Raw genomic sequence first — 22,895 nt, forward strand, 5'->3', positions numbered from 1 at the left:
CTTCGATGCCTTAGCATCGTTCAATCTCCCAACAAGAATTACATTGATCATCATCGCTGCTCTATTGCCTTATATGAATGCGACCCGACTAAGCCTGTGAGCTTAATAGATGTGACGGCTTGAATGCGCATACCAAGGGAACAAAAGGCGGCTTACTTCCCGTCACCCGCAAACGCTATCTGGGGTTCCCCAAGATGTGCCCAAAGTTCAAGCCGCTTCCGCGGTGGAGGCCTAAGAGAAAGCTCGGTCCCGATCTGACACTTGATAGTAGACGGCCACTAGGGTCACAGGATGCAAGACTCCTTCTTCTGTCAGCCTGTTCACTTATGGTGGCTGAACTTGAGCATGAGGCATTAATTCAGGGCGCCCTTCCAGCCTTGGAAGCTTGACAATGTGACTGATCAAGTGAGCTCACTTCGAAACTCGGTTGCGCCACGAGATTGAGACATTCTGGCTGAAATCGTGCTGTTGACGGGTTTTGGGCGTTGAAGTGGCTGGCCTGCTTGGAACATGCCAGCCAGAAACTGGCAAGAACAAGGCGTTGTAGCGCGCGTTGAGAAGCACTTTAATCTTATCTTGTCGTGGTTCGGGGTTAAATGGGTGGCTTGAGCACAGTGATTCACCTTGGGCGATCTGTTACCTAGTGCAACAAGCAGCAACAAGACTGAAGAAACCAGGAAAGTTTAACCAGCAAGAGGGTGTATCTTGGCCTGACTGTGACTATTTGACAATACTCTCCTTGCTTGAAATTGTGTACGAGCCTCAAATGAAACATCTCTCCAATATTGGTCGCGTCCAGCTAATACTCGCCGTTTCGGGACTCATCGGATATGCGTCTGCCACACTGAAAATCAAGCCACAGTTAAACAGTCGAAAGCGGCAAAAACTCTGCATCGTTCGACTTTTTCCCTTTCTTCCGCCGGATAATGGAATCCATTGCTTGGATGTGTCTCATAAACCCGACGTTGTAGAACGTGGTGGCGTTGGTCTGGACCGTCCCGCGTTTCTCCAAGCCCATTCCACCTCATCTTGGCAGTTACAGACGATGGACTATATCTGTCGTCTTGAAATGCTGTAAAATATGCTTCAAGGATCAATCTGGTTCCAACAGACAACAGCTTTCATTACTTCTAAGCCCTAGTTTGGCATTCTGTGCTTGTGACGAGCCTCGCAGCACTCTATTTTCTCTTCACTCCCTTCCTTACAGACCATTTTTCATTAACCAACCTCTCACAATGGCTTTCTTCAAGACTTCTTCTCTCCTTGCTCTCGCATACTCTGCCGCCAAAGTCGCGGCCCACGGACATGTCGACTGGCTCATCACCAACGGTGTGGCCTTTAGAGGCTATGATGCGCCTGCCATGTCTTGGAACCCTAACCAGCCGCCGGTAGTGGGTTGGATCAACGGCGCCACCGATAACGGCTACGTTGAGCCTAACAGCTTTAGCGATCCTGACATTATCTGCCACAAGGCTGCTAGGCCTGCCAAGGGCCATGTGACTGTGGAAGCCGGTGACAAGGTCGTCCTTCAGTGGAATACTTGGCCTGAAGTGTGCCTTCCTGATCTTGAACTCTTCCAAGTCTGATGCTAATGTGTGCAAACAGAGTCACAAGGGTCCAGTCATTGACTACCTCGCCAAATGCCCCGGCGACTGCGAGGCCGTTGACAAGAACTCGCTCGAGTTCTTCAAAATCAGCGAGAGCGGTCTACTCGACATGACCATGCAGAGCGGCCGATGGGCTGCCGATGTTCTCGTCGCCAACAGCTTCTCCTGGACTCTTCAGATTCCTGCCCAGCTGGAGCCCGGCAACTACGTTCTCCGCCACGAAATCATTGCCCTTCACGGAGCAGGACAGCCCAATGGTGCTCAGAACTACCCTCAGTGCTTCAACTTGAAGGTCACTGGTGGTGGTTCTCTCGCCCCTTCTGGTGTCAAGGGAACTCAGCTTTACAAGTCCAACGACCCTGGTATTTTGTTCAATCTCTACACTAGCTCTCTTTCCTACAAGATTCCCGGTCCTACTCTGGTTCCCGGTCTTCTCTCTACTGTTGGTCAACTCGCTCCCCAGGCCACTGCCACTTCTAGCGCCACAACCCCTGGACAAACCCAGGGCCCCTCTTCAACTTCGACTACCAGATCCAGCTTATCTACGAGCATCACTATTAGTGGAGTCACGACGCTCAGGACCGTCACTGCCACTACCACGTCTTCTTCTTCCTCCTCTTCTTCAAGCAGCTCCAAGGCTTCCCCATCGCCCACCGATGACGACATCATCTGCGGACCTGCTACCGGAGGTCTCCCCAAGTACAGCCAGTGCGGTGGTAAGGATTACACAGGACCTACTGTTTGTCAATGGGGTTCGACTTGCAAGGTTCTCAACCCCTACTATTCTCAGTGCCTCTAGTTTGTAAGGCGTTCTCATAATCTCTGCACTGGATTGCAGTAGACTTGTGCACTTGATTCCCTTTGTTGCGAACTCCAAGTCTGTAATCTCATCTTAATTGTGAGAAGTGGAATCTTGGAGAAGGATGCTCATGCTAGACGCAAACCAATAATACTCTACTTTGTTTTAACCGCGTTTTAAATCATGACTTGGCAGTCTTTTGTGTGCCAAGAGACATTTGACGAGGAATGAAATATGTCAGGATTCGAATCTTCTCTATACATAGTAGCGCAACGCAGAACCTCGACTTGCTTGGCTGATGACTATTCTATGTACATATCGGGATCCATGTCGTTTGCCACAGTCCTCCAAGTTCCGCGCCGTCTACCCTCCAATTATGCGTGCAACGAAAGACCCCAGAGTCTTTGCAGAGGCCTATCGAATTTACTCGTAGCCGGGCCACTTGCCGTCAAAGCTGATGAGGCACTGGGCATCATCACCCTTCTGACCAGTAGCACGACGGATGATGCCGTTAACAGCACCAAGACCACAGTTGGTGCCAGCCTTGAACTTCCACTGAGCCACGCGAGGGTCGTTGATGTCTCCACTGCACTCCTCGGAGTGTCTCCAGGAGCAGCCGATGGTAATGCCGGCCTCGTTCTTTAGCTTGTTGCAGACGTCTTCAGTGTTGTCCATGGTTCGGACGCGGGCTTCGTAGGTCCATTCGCCGATGAAGGTAGAGTATTGCTTGCAGGCGGTGGTGTCCATGTTGGCGGGGATTTGGCCGCGGCGCTGGAGGTTGTCTGCCTTGATTTCGGTAGCCTCGACTGGAACGGCGGCAGTGAGAGTGCTTGAGCCGGCAAGGCAAGCAAGGGCGTAGGCAAAGGTGAAACGCATTTTGAATGGGGTAGAAAGTTAAGAGTGAGGAGAGTGGTAGTTGTTAAATGTTGTAGGTGCTTGAGGGCAAAGCTGAAGTTGTCCTTGGGGTGGATGAGAAACTAGAAAGACATGAAAATAAGCCCCTTTATATACTCATGGAGTCTGTAAGTCATGTCATTCTCTTGGGGATTTGAACATCAAAGTGGAAAGAGCTGGTCCTGAACCAGCCCTGCCAATAACTGCCCCTACCGCCAAACTCCACATTCATACCCGCGAAAACTACCCTTACAGAATTCAGCTCCCTGAAAGGATCGATATGGCCAAGTATCACGGGCCAATAAGACTGACATGAAACATCAGCGTGACCGTTTTCCAGGTCTCGGTGTCTCCTCTGGTCGGCCCTGGGCACTTGAGGATCGTCCCAAAGGATTGGGTGAAGGATTCGGAGGATCTGTTTAGCGTCCGAGTTCCTGTCCGTGTGCTTTAACATGGCGAGACTGTTAATTTTAAATACCCAGGTGCACTAGTTTCAGCACGCTATTGGCCGATATGCGAACTTGTTCATAGCGCCTGGTCAAAACTACGGCGATGGGCGAAAGGATTCACATTAGCAAAAGGACTGTGCCATGAGAGGCTGCTGAACCTACGATAAGGATTTGCGTTGCATATCGCCAAGTCTTCTATCACGACCTTCCAGAAACAGTCGGTTTGATCCTTTTGGATCATTCGTGATTCCTTCGGGCGGTAGGCCAAGAGGATCTGCAGTAGATTGTCCAACGAGCCATACGGTACCTGCCACGATGGCTTCGATGCTTTCCATCAATGACGTACTGATAGATAATACGAGGCTTGGCCGTGGAAATGCAGGCAAAGCAAGGCGAACTTGAACCCACAAGGTAGAAATCCCAAAAGATCCTTCAGAGTGTTCCGCAACTTGGCCTCCTCCGTTTTGACCTCCATCGATGAACAACGCTGATGATGTCGGGAATTTCCTGCAATATTCTTCCACATTTAAGTATATAGGGTAAAAACTATCAAGTTGTAGTGTTTTGGCAGTGGTTTCGAGAAGGTACTCGAGGGGTCAAAGGCCTGCACGCAAGGTGGTCCAGAGACACCCTTTGGAAAGAGTAGTAGAAGATAGTTCGCGGCGAAAGAAAATGAGCGAGGGACGATATAGTTATCTTAATACATGTGAAAAATAGGGACTAAGGCAATAGCATACGTTCATATGATCTCGTCTCCCAAGCACAGTTCGGGATCCCTTCCGAGGTTCAAACTGGTCGTACCCCAGGCTTGTCTCCGCCCCGTATCTACGGAGTCAGCGCTATTCTATGTCGTTTGTCCAAACCAGTTTGCAGATTCAGGCGCCGTAGGGACTTTGTCGGTCTCATCGATAGACATGGGTTGTCATCTCATCGCTTTCACTTCACTCACGCCGGAGCCGGATCCGAACTTGTCAGCAGGTCATGTTTTAACCAGTTATCGCCCTCGCAGAGACGGAGGATCAAGGCCGTTATCATGTTGTTAAACTGACAAATCAGGAAGCTGTTCCAAGTAGAAAAGGGAGAGTGGCTGGTCAAAAACTCCACGTCCACGTGGCGACCAGTTGGGGATGATCCGTTCCGAGCAATAATACCCCGTCTACAACTGTCAAGGCGTTCCAGACTACGGCTTCAGATCCCGAACTTGCATTTTACTGCAAATTTGACCAATTGGCCTTCTCGGTTACCACAGCCGGGACCGCTGATGGTGGCTTAAGGCGGGGTAGAGGTTCTCGCAGAAACCGAGGGCATCACATGGGCTTGTTTAAGCGACCACAGGAGAGGGATGTGGTGTAATGGCTGAGGATATAAACCTTCATCCAGTCACCAAGAGGGAGATGAACGATACGGAGACACAAAACAGACAGTACAACCGAGCGAGCTCATTGTTCATTGAACCCTTGAAATGGCAAAAATCACCATTGTCGGATCTGGGTACAGTCTTCGCTTCCATCACACGGGTAACAATGTCTCAGCTGACTATAATCACCAGCATCATCGGCCTGGCCATAGCATCACAGCTCTCTCGGCACCATGAGATCACCGTCATCGCAAGAGACCTTCCTGAAGATGAGCCTTCTATCAAGTGGGCTAGTCCTTGGGCCGGGGCCAACTTTGTTGCTGGTGGCTGCTACTCAGCTCGTGAGAGGAGGATGCAGATGGATGCGTTTACTGAGCTATGGAGATTAGCTATCAGACACCCTGAATCCAGCGTCAAAAGACTTCCAATGGAAGAGTTCTATGACAACGAGAGGAGCGATGATGATCTCTGGTTCAAGGACTTTATGCCAGGAGTATGAAAGACCTCTGAACGAACGTTAAAGGATACTAAACACTGTATTAGTTTCGCTTCCTCCCCAAAGATCGGCTACCAGAAGGAGTCAGGGGCGGAATAACCTGTGAGTCTTCTCTTTTGTCGATGAATGCAACTGACATATGGCAGACATGACTATTGTACTCAACCCGCATATCTTCATGTCCTGGCTGAAGCGGAACCTCGAGAGCTCGGGTGTCAAGTTCAGGCGCATGGACCTGGACTCCCTACCTGACGCTCATCATCTTGGCCACGATGTTCTCATTAATGCTACTGGTGAGGGTCCAATGTATCTGAGCGATATCAAGGATCAGAACATGGATCTTCTCCGTGGGCAGACCATGATCATCAAGAGCAACTACAAGAAGTCTTTTATGCGGGACGACGGCAAGACCTACACCTACGTAATCCCCCGTCTAGATGGAACGGTAATTCTTGGGGGAATACGAGACCCAGATGTTGAGTATGTGAAGCATGCATATCTTGAGCACGAGGCACTGATGACAACAGGGACACCGAGGTGGATATTGAGATTGACAAAGATGTAAGTGGGCGGATCTTTGCGGATTGAGATCAACACTAACATTTTCCAGATTGTTACAAGAGTCAACCGAAACCTCCCAGAACACTTCTCTGCCGACCTCGCCGACTACGAAATCGTGGGCCACAATGTGGGCATTCGACCATACAGGTGTTCTGGGATGCGTATCGAAAAGGAGACAAAGAACGGTCAAAACATTGTCCATGCCTACGGTAAGCGGGAGCACTGCCGGTAACAAACTGGGACTAATGAGACACAGGCATTACTGGAGGAGGCTTCATCTACAGCTTTGGGGTTGCGCGGGAGGTTGTGAAGTTAGTGGACGAATTTCTGTTCCCCGATGGAAAAGCGAGGATTTGATATTGAAAGTTTTCGGGCTGGTGGTAGGTGGTAGTTTGTCGTGTGCGATTGGAACCGATTAGAAGAGAGATGAATGTGAGGAGGAGGTTCCAAAGTTGGCAATAAGATCTTGGTTCTTTATCTTGACCGAGGAAAAACGTTTTATCTCCCTTTAACTAGGTTCCTTTATGAACGCCTCTCTTTCTCTCTACCATCATTGAATTGTCTCAAAAATAGCCGTGGTGTCCATTCATCGATTCCATCCGCCCCAAACCTCGAGGTCGATGAGAGGCACCTACTTGAGAAAGGATGCCAGCTCAACCGGCCCAGATTGGGGAAACTCAAACCTCCAGGCGCGAGCGTCTCAGACTATTGTGTCCATGCAGTTATCCCCTCCGTATCTCTGAGCTTTAAAGACATAGCCATCTTTACCCACCGTGATAGCCTCCAACCGATATGCAACAGGTATAAGCCCCTGGTATGTTGTTGACATTTCTTTACTCCTACCCATATGAGCGCTAGCGCCCATGTCCAGAGGGAACCCAGGAACTGCCATCGAAGCAGAGGCAGAGGTAGAAGATGAACTGCAAGTAGAAAGAGTAAAACCTTCCGCGTTCATTACTCCAGTCACCATAAAAACTCTGTTGGCGGGGCCACGCATGGACTCAAGGTAGGCTTCCACCCCGGGCTTTTTCATGCTCTCCTCAATATAATCCGTGCTCGGCGTGAACTTGACTGTCTCCATAGCATCTGCTGTCACCCTTTTCAAATCTTCAGCCGTGACGTCGCGAAAAGCAGGGATGTGATTGAAAACCCGTTTGGGCCCCCGGGAGCGGGTGGTGGTTATCTGTTCGACATCCTCGATGCGAGTGCGGACGGCCGGTTCTGTCGTTACAGGGTCATCGAGTGGACTAAATGGGTCTTTGGGGTCGTTGATAATGCTACCAAGCTTGATCGTGCTGGGATCGTGGTCAGATGTCGGGAGCAGGGTGTAACCTTGCCAGCCAGACGCCTGCGTGAAGTTGTATAGTCGAAAAGGCCACATGATACCAGATACTTTTCCAGACGTCCAGTCACGGATGAAGAGCATCAGAAAAAGCCAACCTGCTCGCAAAGCAGTAGCAGCAGCGACGACGAGGGCTATGATCTGGCCGACAGAGTTTATGGCGGATGATGGCTGCAGATTCGAGCCTCGAATAGCCATCTCGGCTGCATTCATGGAAGTGAGCGCGAGCACACCTTGTAGGGCGTACACGGAAGACGTAGTAGCAGGGTACTCGCTGTAGGAGGCCGGCAGTCCATCAATACTGTCGTTGGGATAAGTGATGGAAACCAACACGCCGCCCTTCTGTTGAATCTCGGTTCCTTCATCGCCGCATTTTGGCTCGGCTTCGTGGAATTCTTGGGTGTTGTAGAGAGTGTGAAATGACGTTTGGGCGAATATCAAGCACCGAAGACTGCAGTAAACCCAGAATAGAGCCTGTTCATTCTGGGGTGGCCGACAGTTGCTAAGCCATGCCCACCAGAATACCGTCAAGCAGGGACATTCCTCGGTGGAAAACGAGCCCTGGAATAACTCTCTGATAATGAAGAGAAGGGTTATGAGTCCAAAGAGTTGGATCAAGCCCATAACCCGAACCTGCCATCTGGCGGCCAAGGACTCTTTCGCTGCAAGGGGAATTGATAGGGCCATGTTCTGAGCGTCAAGAATCATGGCGCCGACGGCAGCATCAGCCAATGTCAGTGTCTGCTGCTTTACCTGGACAAGCAAAGCGATAGCCAGGGATATGTGCGTCAAGACGAGTCCAGCGCCCATCTCCTTGGCACCAGTGGCATTGGGGTGAAAGGTGCCCAGCAAAGAGATTGCGATGAGAACGCAGACTTGCACCCACGCCGCGATGCGGACGCCGTCACCTGCGACGTCGGCATCCACACCGACATCGCACTTGCCATGCAGGGCTTCGCCGGTCGATTTGACGTCTGTGAACACGATGGGCACAAGAATTACTCCGAGGAGAGCAACGCCGAGAGGAGCAAGCCATTGCCGCAGCGGCATGTACCACCCTCGCGTTCTGATGCTTGGGGTGAAAACAAGAATCTCGAGAATGAAGACGAGGAGCTGGAGTGTCAAGAACACGGCCAATATGCCGGTCCTAGACTCTACCCCAGATATCATGACGTTGGTGACGTCCTCGATGGCGCGATTCACCTGGTTAGGTGAGTACCTATGTGTAGAGAGACCAAAGCAGAGTAGGGCTTACGAGGTTTCAAGTGGGCAAAAGCTGGTATATTGAGACTTCTCAAATTTCGGTCATTGATGATGCGAGTTTCAGTCGCCTCAACAGCTTCTTCAGGTATCACTTAGATCCTATCGGCGGATGCGATGGCTAGAATATACCCTCACTGCTAAACAAAATGGAAAGGCGGTGGCTGGATCACGAGAGTTGATCCCGCAGCAGGCTGAGCAAGCTGAAGAGTGCGTCGAGATTTCATTGGATCCGAAGACCCCTGTCATGTTGGCATAGTGAATCTATTGGTCTCGGCCGGTCGCGGGCGTTGGCCATGCATGGATGGTGAATGCAAAGTGCAGTTTTTTTGACAGGGCCTAACTTTTCGGCCAAAAGAAATCCTACAGGGTATCAAGAGCGCGGGGACGAGTCGTCTATCTTTGATCTGCCCTCAGCGGATCAAGAAGAATAATGTATAATTCTAGCAAAATCAAATGTCGAAACTTCACAGGATGACAAACTCGCTTTTTCGCCAAGGGACGGAAACTCGTTCACCTAGTGCATAAAGTATCTAAACTCATGTTCAAACTCAGATTTGAACTGGATAGTGAAAGCAGCGTGCGTATCTTCCAACCCTCTCCTGACAGTGGTATTGTATTTATGATGAGAGCCTGAAGCATTACTCTATTTTTGCACTATATTTTCATCACTATTTGACTATAAAGATTGTGAGACATACTATTGTTACTTCCCTGCCCAATGAAAGACTACATGCTAACACACCGTGAAGGGCTAGCAGTTGCCAGATTCTCAAAAGCCACCACGCTCAACTCTCGTGGTTAATAGCATAACTAACTGACGGGGAGGTGATGATGCATGCTTTTCTAGCCCAAAGCAACTCGCTTGAGGAGAACTGCGCAGTGTTGTCTAGAATACTGAGTGTCTCGGAGAGGGATTTTAGGCTAGGTGAGTATGTATAATTACTGCATTCAACATAACTTGGGTAACAAAAAGTAGACTACCGAGATGTAGGGCTAACATGTAAGTGGTGCTCATGTGTGGCGTGGTTTTATTGGTGAAATAGTTTACTGTCTATCTCGTAAAGTTGCACATTCGAAACATCGTGAGTTGATGTTTTACAATGAAGGGGCTCCCACATGCAGATGTTATCACAACTTGAATACTGTCTTCACGCCTGTCTCATGACTGCCCAGTATTTGCCGCTGGCCTTAGGGTCAGACTTCTTGTCGAATGGTATTGGGTGGCGCATCACGCAATTCAGCTAGATACGGTTGAATTAGGACAATCAACATCATCACCATCACGGGCAAGCAAAGTGCATTTATGATATTCATCAACCATCTTGGGTTGCAACATGCTTGTTGATCTCATATGCTCGAGCTGCATTCAGGCAGCATCGAGCACTCTATGTTAAGTCTATAACTTTTCCCAGTTTCAAACGCCATCGTTAACATGTTGATCCTCGCGTGGGCCTGCCACGCATCCACGGGTATTCTCCAAAATTCACAATCAAACTTAAGCGACAGCAGTGCCATTCTCGGGGCTCTCCTCAGGCCAGACATCGTAGCCGAAGGTATCCTTCATGTTGACAAAGCGGGTGTGACGGCCCTTGGCAACTCCCTCGACAGCCTCAAAGTCGGCGTCGGAGAGAGTGGGAACCTGGAAGTTGCTCTCGATGCGCGAGGGAGTTGAGCTCTTGGGTAGCACAGAGTAGCCTCGGCGGAGACCCCAGGCGAGAAGAACCTGAGCCAAGGTGTGTCCGCTGCGGTCGGCGACTTCGTTGAGGGTCTTGTTGGTGCGGACCTTTTCGCCTGTGGTGGGGACTTGGTCTTGGGAGCCAAGAGGCGAGTAGGCCTGGGGCAGGATGCCATTGTCTTGGCAGAACTTGACAAGCTCAGTGTTGGGGAGGAAGGGGTGAATCTCAATCTGGTTGACAGCAGGCTTGACCTTGGCAAAGCCCAGCAGCTTCTTCAAACCGGGGATGGTCCAGTTGGAAACGCCAATGGCGCGAGTCTTTCCGCTGGCCAGCAGCTCCTCCATGGCGCGCCATGTAGGCTCAGGGTTCTCTGTGAGGTCCTTCTTGATGACGTACTTGCCGTCGGGACCAATCTTGGGCTTGTTGTCGGCATCCTTCTCAGCGGCGATGGGCCAGTGAATGAGGAAGAGGTCGACGTAGTCGAGGCCAAAGTTGGACAGTGAGTTTTGCATCGACCACTTGACATCCTCGGGCTCATGGAGGTGGTTCCAGACCTTGGTGGTGATGAAGAGATCCTCTCGCTTGACAGAGGGGTTCTCACTGAGGAAATCCCGCACAGCTTGGCCGACCTCTGCCTCGTTGAGGTAGAACCAGGCACAATCGAGGTGCCTGTATCCGCACTTGAGGGCGCAGGTGACGGCCTTGTAGGTCTCGCCCTTGGCGCCCTCATTTGCAAAGGTGCCAAATCCCAGACCTGGGATCTTGACACCGTTGTTGAGGGTGAACGTGGTGGTGTTGGAGGTCATGGTGGATAGGTAGGTAGGTCGATATTCGTGATGACAGGGATATGATGCGTTAGAAGGAGAAGAGTGAGATAGCGTGAGATAACAGATATCGAAGGAACCGCTTTTAATAAATGAGCAGAAGAGATATTTTCGCCTCAAGGCGCTGTAGCCGGGATAAATTATTAGGGTCCTCTTGTTGGCGAGGTGGCTTTATCACATCCTTCAACAAAACGTGGTGGTTTCGACACAAAGTGGACTAGCTATGATATCATTGTGCCTACTACGAGTTTCTAGAAGCGATAAAAAATGTCTTTTTTAAAAAATCAAATTTTCATACTGTAGACGCAACAAAAACAACTCGCCCCCCTTGATTTTTGACTTTATCTAGGAGAGCTACGTGGGTTCCTCTTGAGTCATAGGTTGACCAGCTTGGACCAACCACGGGCTTCACAATGGAAGCAATCTTATCAACGGGTGGGGAAGAGGTGGCGATCGTCCCAAATTGTTACCGTTTGCGATGTTTGAGGCTCATCCGCCCTACCCGTAACGGGTCCACCGTGAAAACGGAGTTCCCAGGGTCCAAGGGGCATGATGTCAGAGGGTTCTTTCGGTGAGGGTGGCGGGTAGGCCAACCGAGACGGAACGCGACGGAGGAGAGATGGATACGGTGGTAGTGAGATCCATAAGACCACAGTGAGATCCATGCGGCCACATACGGCCAACAGGTACAAGATCCATACCGATACCGTTCGTTCCATACGGACAACCATGCGAGATCCATACCGTATCAGCCGCGGCTCCGCACCGCCCACTTGGGACGGCCACTTCTCGGAACTACCGCCTGATGCGGCTGTACCGCCAAGGAACACGACGACAAGCTCTCGCATCTGAGGCATATCTCGTCGCCATGGTGTAACCAGCTAAGAGGGTCCAGGGCGGATACTCTACGTTTGAAGCTCACGTCACTCCGGGTCCAAACGTTGTGCACGCACTCAACGTGTCTTCTCCTTGGAACGTTCTTTGGTCAAAGTTACTCTCGCTTGAGTGAAAAAACGTAGATAACGTGTAACTTGTAACTTGACGGTGAGTGTCCGAGCTCCACAATATGTCGTCGGTAGCCCCGTTTCGAGATTTCTCCTGGATGACGAAGTTGGTGATGATGATATCAACAATGAACGAGTTTTTCCCGACGTGGCGTGGCGGAGAGGGAGCCGAGATATGCTCTGCCTGATTGATAGATAAATACGCTTCCCCGAGTCTGTAGACCCTGGATTCGTCATCAATCAATGCCTCCATCTCCATACACTCATTCTTGATACCCTGATCTATCCTTTGCATTTTTAGCCTTTCTACCTCTACATAACATGTCCCCATCTGCCTTTGACGAGTCGGACCTCCACGTCCCCACGAGTCCCAGCTCTCTACGAAAGATGTCTTCCATCTCGAGCGTCCAGAACGGCAACGAGAACAGCCTTGCCATTCCTGGATCTGAGGATACCGGCCCCATTGAGGTGCCCGCCACCCGCTCTGCCATCTCAGAGGCCAGCAAGTACATGCACAACCTCAGCGTGTCTCCCTCCATGAGGGACCGCAGATCCTCCCGCAACTCTTTCGGCACAGCCCTCCCCATCCCCCGCAAGCGTCAGTCGCGTCTCTCGTCTGTGCACCATGCCGACGGTCGCCCTGCGCGTCCGGGCATGCCCCCGATCCAGCCTACCCGGGAGCTCCTCGTTTCTCAGGTTCAGAGCATCCAGGCTGAGAAGGTCAAGAAGGCCAAGAACATGGCTTTCGCCTTTGACATTGACGGTGTGCTTGTCCACGGCGACCGTCTTATCCCCGAGGGTCGCAAGGCTCTTGAGATCTTGAACGGAGACAACGAGCTCGGTATCAAGATCCCCCACATCTTCCTCACCAACGGATCTGGAAAGATCGAGAAGGCCCGCTGCGAGCAGCTGTCCAAGATCCTCCAGAACCCCGTCAACACCGACCAGTTCATCCAGTCCCACACACCCATGAGTGCTCTGGCCGAGTACTACAGCACTGTCCTTGTCGTCGGTGGTGAGGGTTACCGATGCCGTGAGGTTGCTGAGCAGTATGGCTTCCGCAACATCGTCGTGCCCAACGACATTGTCGCTTGGGACCCTACCGTTGCCCCCTACCGTGTCTTCACTGATGAGGAGCGAGCTACCTCCCGTCCTCGTGACTTTACCAAGATCTGCATTGAGGCTATCATGGTCTTCTCCGACTCTCGGGACTATGCGACCGACATGCAGATCATCATGGATGTTCTCCGCAGCAAGAACGGTCGCCTTGGCACGGTCGCCGAGGACCCCGTCGCTGAGCGCATCCCCATCTACTTCTCCCAGGGTGATCTTCTCTGCCCTACTGAGCACCCTACCCCCCGTATGTCCCAGGGAGCCTTCCGCATCGGTCTCGAGGCCATGTACAAGGCCCTCACTGGTGTCGACCTCGAGCGTGTCGTCTATGGCAAGCCCGAGCTGGCTACCTACAAGTACGCCGACGACGTGCTCACCTCTTGGATGGGCGAGCTCCACGGCGAGGAGAAGCTTCCCCAAAACATCTACATGATCGGCGACAACCCTGCGTCTGACATCATCGGTGGCAACATGTACGGCTGGAACACGTGCCTGGTGCGAACCGGTGTCTTCCAGGGCGGCGACAACGACGAGAACAACCCTGCCAACTTTGGCGTCTTCCCCAATGTCCTGGAGGCTGTCAAGAAGGCGCTACGCCAGGAGCTCGGCAGCGACTTCAAGTGCTTCTTTGACGAGACTGTGAACCCTGTCCTTCACGCCGACGCCAACGACGGCGCCGCTGTGGTCTAAGGAGGATTAACAGATTGAATGATTTGACTATTGGCGTTTTTTGGATTTGGCGAAATGTCGACAGCTTTCGACGTGGGAATTTGTAATAGACCAGCGATATAGAATCTTGATATCAACAGCATCCATAGATTGAAGATGTCCCGAGACTGGGCGAGGTGGACGCACCTCGAGCCAGTCTCGATGGAATTGCCTGGCGCAGTTCAATTGAAACAAATCCCGAAATACCTCTCTTTCTCTCTCCTCGTGACATGACAGCTGAAGAAATGAAGTGGCGGAGGATTCGATCCAACAGCTTTTGTCTACTCAACGTGGAAATACAAAGCGAAAGGATTCATGCATATTCTTGTTTGAGATTGTGAAATGTCGGAAACAGACACAGATCGGTATCTTGGCCGAGAGGATTTCCTGTCAAGTGGAGAGAATGCAACATCACAGCCTTGATCATCCCAACCCAAACCCCAGCATCAACGCCTTACAGCCTCACCAGCCTCCTCCACCAAGGCCAAAGGATGCGAAAGAGAATCCCTTCATCTCAAGTTCTAGGTACCAAGAGTTCATGCGCCTCACGCTAGAGCGTCGCGTTGCATCCAAGGATCGGATCGTCCATGCTTTTTTTTCGCATCTTGACCAATCGCTCTTGAAACGCGGCTTGGCGCGAGGAAACGCGAGCGAGCGAGGGCGAAAAAGAGGGCGATAGGATGTAAGCGCGCGGAAGCGGTGACAGAACCAACCGAGTGTAAAGGCGAGGATAAAGAGGTTGATATTGTTGTAGGTGGTTGAAGATGAGGATATAAAGAGTATTGTTTTGGTCTTGTTTTTTTATCATCATCACACCATCTCATCTCATCTCACCTCACCTCATCTGCAAGATCTCATCTCACACATTAAATCTCAACTTACACACCCAAACCGCACCCTGATCACACCTCACAACCAACCAACTTACACAATGGTTCGCCTTCTTTCTACCCTCATTATCGGAGCTCAGCTCCTCGCTCCTGTCCTCAGCCATGCTGTCCCTCACATTCAACCCCGAGGAGCCAACGACAACATCACTTACCCTTATCCTGAGCTCGGCACTGATGAGCCCGCCGACTTTGCCACCAACGGCTACTTCATCAACCATCTCTGCATCAACGTCAGAAACCTCACCGCCAGTGTCGACTTTTACTCTAGCGTCTTTGGTCTCCGCAAGCTTTTCACTCTCCATGTTTCCAAGCACTTTAGCATCACCTACATGGGTCACCCTCACGGTGGAAAGAATGGAACTGGATACCAGACCGCTCTTGAGATGAACCGGGAGAAGAACAACGCTGAGGGCTTGATCGAGCTGGTCTATGTCGATGTTCCCGTCTACAACATCGATTCATCCATCGAGACACCCAACACCTTTGCGCACATCGGCATGGTCGTGCCTGACACCAAGGTGATGCAGGATCGTCTGGATTCGCTCCCTCACATTCCAGTTCTAAAGAAGTATGGTGACCCCATTGAGCTCGGCAGCAAGGTCGCTGGAGCTACCAGCCTGACTCCCGAAGCTCTCGCTCAACTTGGCCCTGAGGAGAGGGAGCTGATCTCCCAGGTGCTGGGTCCCACCAACGAGCCTCTCATCTTTGTCGCCGATCCTGATGGCAACCTAATTGAGATCCAGCCCCAGGAGGGAGCTGAGCTGGCTAGCTAAATGTGTTGGGTGGGGTTATAGACTCGAGGGCAACGGTGGTGATATAAATGATGCCGTGGTTTCAGGAACTGTACATATACACGAGAAATGAATAGATTCCAAGTATGACCGCTTTCAATATTCTAACAAGATCCATCTGATGGACTATCCTCCTTTTTATAATGGCCAGCTGTGATGAGAATGTTGTTCGTCGGGTTGAGCTTGTTCGACCTCCTCGCCACCTCCAAAAAAAACCCCGGCACCCCACCCGGAACCTCCTTTTCATACCACTCCTTGGCATCCTCAAGTGATAGCGCTGCCTCGTGCATCTCCAAAACCTCCTTGCTATCCCAGATACCTTCACGTCTATTGAGAGACCTGAGCACATCGAGCGCACGAGTCCGAAGCTCCTCATCCTCACTAAAAGAGATCACAAACGAGAGGCCAGATATGAGATCTCCGTCGAGGGAAAATGTTGGATGTCCAGGGACGACGACCAGCTGCGCCAGAGCCTCTGAAGCGTCGAGAAAAGACGACATTGCTTCGATGGGCGGTGGAGAGTTGGGCCCCCAAGTCATGCTCATCTTCCAGAATTCCTGCGCCACCGTGAGGATGGCGAGTTGCGTGGCGTTTATCATCAGAGGCTGTTTCTCTTGGAGCATTGACTTTGTCAACTCGAAGCGAGTGTTCCAGTGGTCAAACTTTTTGTCCAGCTCTTTCCAGGTCTCCTCATCATACATAATCTTCTCAGAATCTGGGCTTTGGTCGCTTGAATTGCACTCCCAAGGCTCCTCAGCCATGGTCTCCACTGCCTCAACGTCCAGTTTCCGTAGCTCGTAGTTTGCGTCTTCCAGGTCTCGAAATGGTGTTGCAGCAGGGGCTTCGGATGCGCTGATGGCGCGGTAGGGAGGGTCTGTAGCGGGGAGGATGTTATCCTCGAGAAATATGGATGCTTCGACTCCCAAGGTGGCAAACATTTGAGTCAGCTTTCTGGTGACATGTCGTCCTTGTGTGTCCGAGGCAAGGGCCGGCAGGGCTAGTAGACGATTACCGGCCCGAAGATGTCGAACAGACTCAGTGTATCTCCCCGTGATGCCCTCAAAGGCGATGAACAAGATGCAGCAGACCAAGGTACAGTGAATGTTGAACGCCGAGTCCATCGACATGTGGGGTACGATATGCGAGATGGCCTTGTTGTACTCTTGCATCGCCAAGCCTCTCAACTGCTGCAGTGGAGATCGAGTATCCTGACCAGCCATAAAGAACCGATGGGCGGCACCGACAGCAGAGACTGCATATCTTACTGGTTCGCAATTGTGGGCCAGAGGCAATACAAAGGTCATCCAAAAGTTGGACATGTCGGTTGAGCTGGTCAGCTGCTTGGAGGTCCAGTGGTGGAAGTGGTCGAGATAGTATCTCTCGATGGGGGCACCGGGTGCTGATGGGGGTTGGAAGATGATGACTTGCTTTGACTCTGGTACACAAACATCGCGTCGTCGAACTGGCTTCTTGGGAGGTGGAGGGGGAGCATAGCCGTCGCACTTGACACCGCTATCGCGACATCGTCGGCATATGGGCTTTTCCTCGTCACATTTCACGTGTCTGATCCTGCACGAAGGAGTTGGTTTAGACCTGAGCCAAGCTATCGAGCGGCAAGGTAACTTACTTGCTATAGCCAGCAACAAATGTCACCTATCAGCTTCTTTCCTCGGCACGGGGAACAAGGGGGTTGGGGGTTGAGCGGGTCACGCACCAGGTAATGCATCCAGTCCGGGTTTTAGGGCCATAAGCCCGCCTAAACTTGGGCCTCCGAGGCAAAGGCTTCGATTCGCTCATGGTTCTGCACGTTATCTTACTTGGCGGGGAGAATATTCTGTGGCATGGCCGTTGTTGTAAAGACTTTTAGATCTGAGAGAAAGGGGAGAAAGATGCGCGGTCCGAGTCTGGGGAGGCGCAGCAAAACACGGTCTGAGTGGAGTATTCGCGATTCAGGATGCTGGGTTGAATACGAAGCAGCCAATAGGATTGAGTATTTTGCTCCGCTTTGGGTTAGTAGTTGTTGAAACGAAGACGGCGAGGAGTCAGTGCATCGTGAAGCAACTTAAAACAGGCAAACTTGGGTGACTCTGTTTCAGCTTCACCCTGAAGGCGGTGGCTTGAACTCGCTTGGGACATAGACTTGGGTTTGAGATGCTATTTATGTCTCTAAACGAGATTGACAAAAGATCGTGGCTGCAAGCCTAGTCTGGAAACCTTCTTGGCTGCCTCCTTCAACCTGAGCTCTCAAGACTACACGTCCAATCATATAGCCCTGACTCACGAGTTGGTTCAAGTTTGTCATGATGATATGCGGCTGAGTGTGATATGTATTACGCGTCAAGGCACTTTCGCCGTTATTGGCGACCAATTGTTTCCCCTAAGAGCCGTTTCATTTTAAAACGGCACTTTGTGGCTTGATACGCATCGTTGTGAGCGTTTACTGTTACTCATAACAGGTAATCCTACTACGGCAGCTCGTAAACGATTGGTTCATCTCCTCTCTTCAGCCTCCACTGATTCGTTATCGCCAATATGTCTTCACACCCTCTAAGACACCAGCCCCATTTCCTCACAAACCCTGGTGATAACTCCCATCCGCTCGCATCCCACGGAGGTGACCACGCAATGACACCCCGATGCTCAATCTGCGACTCCGGAAATCCTTCAAAGAGGCCGCCCATGATATCTGACCAAAGCGCATCTTCGTCAAACTGACCAAGCGCTAGGAGGACGTTGTCGCGCCAGACAGGGTGAGGTATGATGTCTACCCAGCCTTCATGCGGGATCGTGCGTTGGAGTGCTGTGGGTAAAAGAGACGGAGGGACGATGCCTGGATCTGTAGGATATGGAAGAACGTGTTCTGCCGCGGAGGAGCATTCGGCAGTAGGAGCACTCCCAAGTTGTGATACCAGCTCTCGATTAGCGAGAGATGCACGGAGGACGTTGAATTGGAGCAGAACGATCAGGTGATCGGAGGAAAGGGGGAACGTAATTCGAGGCTTGGGGGTCCTGACCGGAACCATGGAGTCATGGGAGGAAGGAATCCGGGGTATTAGAGGTGCATGAGGATTGTTGGTTTTGGCAGCCGCGGATGCTGGTACTAGACGTATGGCTTGTTGAGCTTCAATCCAACACGGTATCTCGGACTCGGTCTTGATGGTTTGGTCAACTGTGGCTTTTCCCTTTAGCTCAAAGGCCTTTCGCCGCCCTGTTGGTCAAGGTGAGCATGGGCTGTTGTGACTGGTGTTATTGAGCATCCAGGCCACTCACGGTATGCTCTGACATTGAGCCTATTCTGTATCCGTCTGCGTGACGCTGCATCGGTAACTCCACTCCAATTGTCTTCCTCATCTATGAGCTGCCAACGCTTAGCAAGACGCTCATTCACTGTGCGCCTTCAGGCTAGCTGACCTCTGGTAGCTTGGGCACAGGGGTCCCGCGGACCCGAGATGTAGTCGATGACATGACGCCAGCTCGGACTCTCGGCTTGGAAGATGGTCCCAAGTAGCAGGCTGGGAAAATGTGTGCTTTTCAAGTGTAACTCGCTATGCTGCCTCTGCCGTCAGCAGTATGGAGGTGGAGGTTTTGGGCTGACGCCAGCATCAACAGGGGTGCTGATTCCGGTGGTGGAAGGATCGCAAAATGTCTGCTCTCATTGGATAGAAACTTAAGTCTAGCCTTTTTGGCCTTAGCTTCATGCGCCTGGCTTACCATCTGGCTTTCCTCTTTTCGAAACACCACGAGATGCTGATGGTCGATGGTGGCTTTGATGATTTGAAGCGTCACTTCTGGGCCATTGCCGGGGGTAGGGTCAGGCATGGATTTTGGATATTTAAACCACTATCTCCTCAAATAATTCTTGTATTTATCTTACTATCCAACAGGCTCAATCAATTCTACAGCTGCCGTTCTCGCCTCCTCACTTCACCTACCCTATTCCTTCAACTTCAAGATTGTTTGCGTATTCTTCATCAACATGACTTTTCATCCTGATTCACTTCCTGACTTGACGGGAAAAGTATACATTGTCACTGGTGGTACTTCGGGCATGTCAGTAATTAATTCCGCCCCGTACATCTCTCCAAGCTAACGATGCTGCTGTAGTGGCTACAATACCGTCGCTCGTCTCGCTCAGCATGGCGCACATGTCTACCTGTGTGCACGCTCCCACGCTAAAGGGGAAAAGGCAGCCTCTGGGATCAAGGAGCGCTACCCTCAAGCGAACATCTCCATCCTGGAAATGGACCATACATCGCTGTCTACTGTCGTCTCTGCAGCCAAGCTCTTCCTGTCAAAGGAGACCACGCTGCATGGACTCGTCAACAATGCCGGCATCATGGCAACGCCAATTGAGATGACAAAAGACGGGTACGAAGCTCAATGGCAGACAAACTATCTTGCTCACTGGGTTTTCACTTCTTACTTGATACCCCTTATGCTCAACACATCAAAGGGTCTACCCTCCGGCACTGTCCGGATTGTAAATCTGTCTTCGTCAGGACACTACCAGGCACCAAAGGGAGGCATCAACTTTGCCGATACTTCACTTCCCAGCGAGGGTGGAATAACTCGATATGGCCAATCCAAGCTCGGCAACATCTTCCACGCCAAGACGTTGCACAAGAGGTACGGTCCTGGGTCACCCAGCTCCAAAGCTGGTGGGGGAGAAATCTGGACTGCGATTGTGCATCCAGGCTTGGTGGACAGCCAAATTGGAGACCGCGCAGAGTTTCCGCCGCTAATGAGGCAGTTCGTCTCAGTGTTTGGCGCTCTAGGAGGAAGGGTGAATGGGGACAAGGGCGCATGGACGAGTGTCTTCTGTGTCGCCAGTCCCGAGATGAAGGAGAGCCAGAGCGGTACATACTTTCAGAGGATTGCCGAGGCTGGCTGGCAGAGTCGCCTGGCCAAGGACGAAACGCTAGCTGAGAAGCTGGAGGAGTGGACAAAGGAAGAGATGAGGAAAGGAGGCTGGGTTGGTCAGTGAGTGGGAGGGGAACACAAGGGTTTGGATGTGACAGTGGTTTGTTCTTCATCGTAATTTGCAAGACTCATATAAACGACTTGTACAACTGTATTGATAATTAATCTTGGAGAATACTGAGTTGGATATGCCGTAGTCTCAAGCAATTCCATTGTTAAGTAGAACATGAACACATTCTTCAACATAATTACGCTGTTGAACCCGATTATGAGAAATTTAAACGCATTAACTCGGGTCATCTTAAGATGGCTCCCTCAACTGCAGATGAATGCTGCTGGCTAGTTATGCCAGTGTGCGTTCATTGGCGTACGCATCCCACGCTTCGCGAAGTTGGTAGTTATAAGACTCCTAAACTTGAATTGTTAGAGTAAGATAGACGGACGCTCCCCATAACGAAAGAGTGATGATGAGGTGGCGGAGACGAATAGATTCTTGAATTATCGGCTCGTTGACTAGTCTAGGCATGCCGTTTTAAAGCATCAACCCCCTGCCCTGCGCAGAACTGCCTACCAGCTGGAAAAGAAGGTAAAATTCCTGAAAACATGTAAATCAGCGTTTCATGAAAGAGAAATCGGCATTACCGGTCGTGTCATTCCTGCCATGTCAGAGTGATCCCGGAGGTTTCGGCTGGCATCTTGGGCAGTAAGACGGCATTCAGCCGCACTTGGAGAGGATATCCTTGCCATGAGGCGCAATTGAGTGGAATCGGGGAACCGCTTCGGAATGTTGTTCCGAATGGGGCGTACGCCGTCAGCTGGGTCTTAATGTGGGTTGCTTCGATTGGTGGTGGTGTTGCGAGATTACGGATACCTGCATCGGACTGTCAAGAAGTATATTTTAAGCATCATGGGGCAGGGCTGAGACATGTCGTTCTCTCGGAGCTTATTCCTAAAATGTTGACCACCGCGAGCCAAGGTTGAAATGCTGTCAAGTCCATTGAAAACGGAGTTCAAGGATCTTTGCTCTTTGGGCTGGATAGCCAACTGAGCCAAGCGAGTTTGTAGTTACGATTTGTTTGAGAGCTTCAATCAGTTGAGTGACAGGGCATTAAGCATATTAAACAATACCTATCTCGCTCGCCAACGATCCCTTGCACTAACTACATCATGTTGTCATCTCGGCGTATGACAAGTGAGGTTGATTATAGACCCATCTCACATCGTTCTCATCAGCCTTCTTGTCCGACTTGAGCCAGCAGTTGCCATTATACTTTTCCACCGCGTTTGCCATTCCCCGATCGAACACCACAGCCTTGCAAGGGTAGCCCACAGGGTCCTCGCCAGCACCTGTGGGCGCGTTCCTCATCTGAGCGCACGCCGAAGCGCAGTCCTCAATGGTGTAGGCAATGACCACGCCGATGTCCCTAATGCTGTTTGTCTTTGATTTCCTGGCGTCCACTCCGCAGTACCACTTGAATCTGGAGCCTCCGGGGGTGGTAAAGTACTTTTTGAAGCCCTTGGTGTCGCAGTCGATCGTGAGGTTCTTAACATCGTTGTAGAGCTTGGGGAGGTATGTCTCGTTATTGTTGGTCTCGGTGGCAGCGGCATCGGCATCGGCTGTTGGTGTCGGGCAGGCAGAGGTTTGGGTGAGAGATTCGACAGAAGATTCAGAGCTATGGGTGTGGTTAGCATTCAAGCTGCATCTGAAGAGACGATTGAAGACTCACTTTTGGCAGTTGGCTAGTGCTGCACCCAGGCCACCACCGAGAGCGCCTCCAACAATAATGGCCGTGATCGCGGCCACCAAGAGACCAAACGTCAAGAAGGTTGTGCCAAAGGGGCCCTTTGGCTTTTGTTCCGGCTGGCCTGGATAGGGATAGGGATGATCCTGTGCTGCTGCTCCATAGCCTTTATTTTGGTCATAAGGATCGTATTGAGGAACAAGCTCGGGTGCCGTCGCATCGGGATCAACCTCCAAGCCGGCGTGGTCTGGTTGAGTCGCCATCTCGTCCGAGTTTGAAAGGAAGGCGGTGCTTCGAGGGATCGACGTGGACCTTGCTGTAGTTGGATGGAGCGAACGAACGAACGGAGGGAGGATGTCGTCAGAGCACGGTAGAGGGCGTGTCGCGAAAGATAAAAGAAAGACGTTGGTTACGAGAGAAGAAGAAGAGAAAGAAAAACACTTTCCCTCACAATTATGG

General features: G+C 51.2%; 10 protein-coding genes across 10 annotated transcripts; 5 read left to right on the forward strand and 5 right to left on the reverse strand.

Annotated features, from left to right (window-relative positions):
• Positions 1 to 1,235: 1,235 nt before the first annotated feature.
• MRS44_002315 (uncharacterized protein) lies at positions 1,236 to 2,406 on the forward strand (the record flags this gene model as incomplete). The annotated part of the gene is made up of 2 exons (XM_046278946.2): positions 1,236 to 1,550; positions 1,606 to 2,406. 2 exons carry the CDS (start codon positions 1,236 to 1,238, stop codon positions 2,404 to 2,406), a joined length of 1,116 nt encoding a protein of 371 aa, XP_046126887.2.
• Positions 2,407 to 2,829: 423 nt separating this feature from the next.
• On the reverse strand, positions 2,830 to 3,282 carry MRS44_002316 (uncharacterized protein; the record flags this gene model as incomplete). The annotated part of the gene is made up of 1 exon (XM_046274204.1): positions 2,830 to 3,282. One exon carries the CDS (start codon positions 3,280 to 3,282, stop codon positions 2,830 to 2,832), a length of 453 nt encoding a protein of 150 aa, XP_046126888.1.
• A 1,990-nt stretch (positions 3,283 to 5,272) lies between these two features.
• MRS44_002317 (uncharacterized protein) lies at positions 5,273 to 6,520 on the forward strand (the record flags this gene model as incomplete). Its single annotated transcript, XM_046280276.2, has 6 exons — positions 5,273 to 5,599; positions 5,650 to 5,704; positions 5,749 to 6,082; positions 6,130 to 6,163; positions 6,213 to 6,372; positions 6,420 to 6,520. 6 exons carry the CDS (start codon positions 5,273 to 5,275, stop codon positions 6,518 to 6,520), a joined length of 1,011 nt encoding a protein of 336 aa, XP_046126889.2.
• Positions 6,521 to 6,863: 343 nt separating this feature from the next.
• MRS44_002318 (uncharacterized protein) lies at positions 6,864 to 8,675 on the reverse strand (the record flags this gene model as incomplete). The annotated part of the gene is made up of 1 exon (XM_046284322.2): positions 6,864 to 8,675. The coding sequence occupies one exon, from the start codon at positions 8,673 to 8,675 to the stop codon at positions 6,864 to 6,866; it is 1,812 nt and encodes a 603-aa protein (XP_046126890.1).
• Positions 8,676 to 10,263: 1,588 nt separating this feature from the next.
• MRS44_002319 (uncharacterized protein) lies at positions 10,264 to 11,250 on the reverse strand (the record flags this gene model as incomplete). The annotated part of the gene is made up of 1 exon (XM_046279694.1): positions 10,264 to 11,250. The coding sequence occupies one exon, from the start codon at positions 11,248 to 11,250 to the stop codon at positions 10,264 to 10,266; it is 987 nt and encodes a 328-aa protein (XP_046126891.1).
• A 1,343-nt stretch (positions 11,251 to 12,593) lies between these two features.
• On the forward strand, positions 12,594 to 14,075 carry MRS44_002320 (uncharacterized protein; the record flags this gene model as incomplete). Its single annotated transcript, XM_046278947.2, has 1 exon — positions 12,594 to 14,075. One exon carries the CDS (start codon positions 12,594 to 12,596, stop codon positions 14,073 to 14,075), a length of 1,482 nt encoding a protein of 493 aa, XP_046126893.2.
• Positions 14,076 to 15,024: 949 nt separating this feature from the next.
• Positions 15,025 to 15,756, forward strand: MRS44_002321 (uncharacterized protein; the record flags this gene model as incomplete). The annotated part of the gene is made up of 1 exon (XM_046278948.1): positions 15,025 to 15,756. The coding sequence occupies one exon, from the start codon at positions 15,025 to 15,027 to the stop codon at positions 15,754 to 15,756; it is 732 nt and encodes a 243-aa protein (XP_046126894.1).
• Positions 15,757 to 15,878: 122 nt separating this feature from the next.
• Positions 15,879 to 19,239, reverse strand: MRS44_002322 (uncharacterized protein; the record flags this gene model as incomplete). Its single annotated transcript, XM_046273057.2, has 5 exons — positions 15,879 to 17,343; positions 17,592 to 17,678; positions 18,352 to 18,982; positions 19,045 to 19,132; positions 19,186 to 19,239. 5 exons carry the CDS (start codon positions 19,237 to 19,239, stop codon positions 15,879 to 15,881), a joined length of 2,325 nt encoding a protein of 774 aa, XP_046126896.2.
• Positions 19,240 to 19,750: 511 nt separating this feature from the next.
• Positions 19,751 to 20,758, forward strand: MRS44_002323 (uncharacterized protein; the record flags this gene model as incomplete). The annotated part of the gene is made up of 2 exons (XM_046274206.1): positions 19,751 to 19,824; positions 19,879 to 20,758. The coding sequence occupies 2 exons, from the start codon at positions 19,751 to 19,753 to the stop codon at positions 20,756 to 20,758; spliced, it is 954 nt and encodes a 317-aa protein (XP_046126897.1).
• A 586-nt stretch (positions 20,759 to 21,344) lies between these two features.
• MRS44_002324 (uncharacterized protein) lies at positions 21,345 to 22,699 on the reverse strand (the record flags this gene model as incomplete). Its single annotated transcript, XM_046284323.2, has 3 exons — positions 21,345 to 21,575; positions 21,914 to 22,367; positions 22,422 to 22,699. 3 exons carry the CDS (start codon positions 22,697 to 22,699, stop codon positions 21,345 to 21,347), a joined length of 963 nt encoding a protein of 320 aa, XP_046126898.2.
• Between the last annotated feature and the right edge of the window lie 196 nt (positions 22,700 to 22,895).

This window comes from Fusarium solani (assembly GCF_023522795.1).
Source record: "Fusarium solani strain SB1 chromosome Unknown bctg00000001, whole genome shotgun sequence".
In the NCBI taxonomy this organism is placed as follows: Eukaryota; Fungi; Ascomycota; class Sordariomycetes; order Hypocreales; family Nectriaceae; genus Fusarium; species Fusarium solani.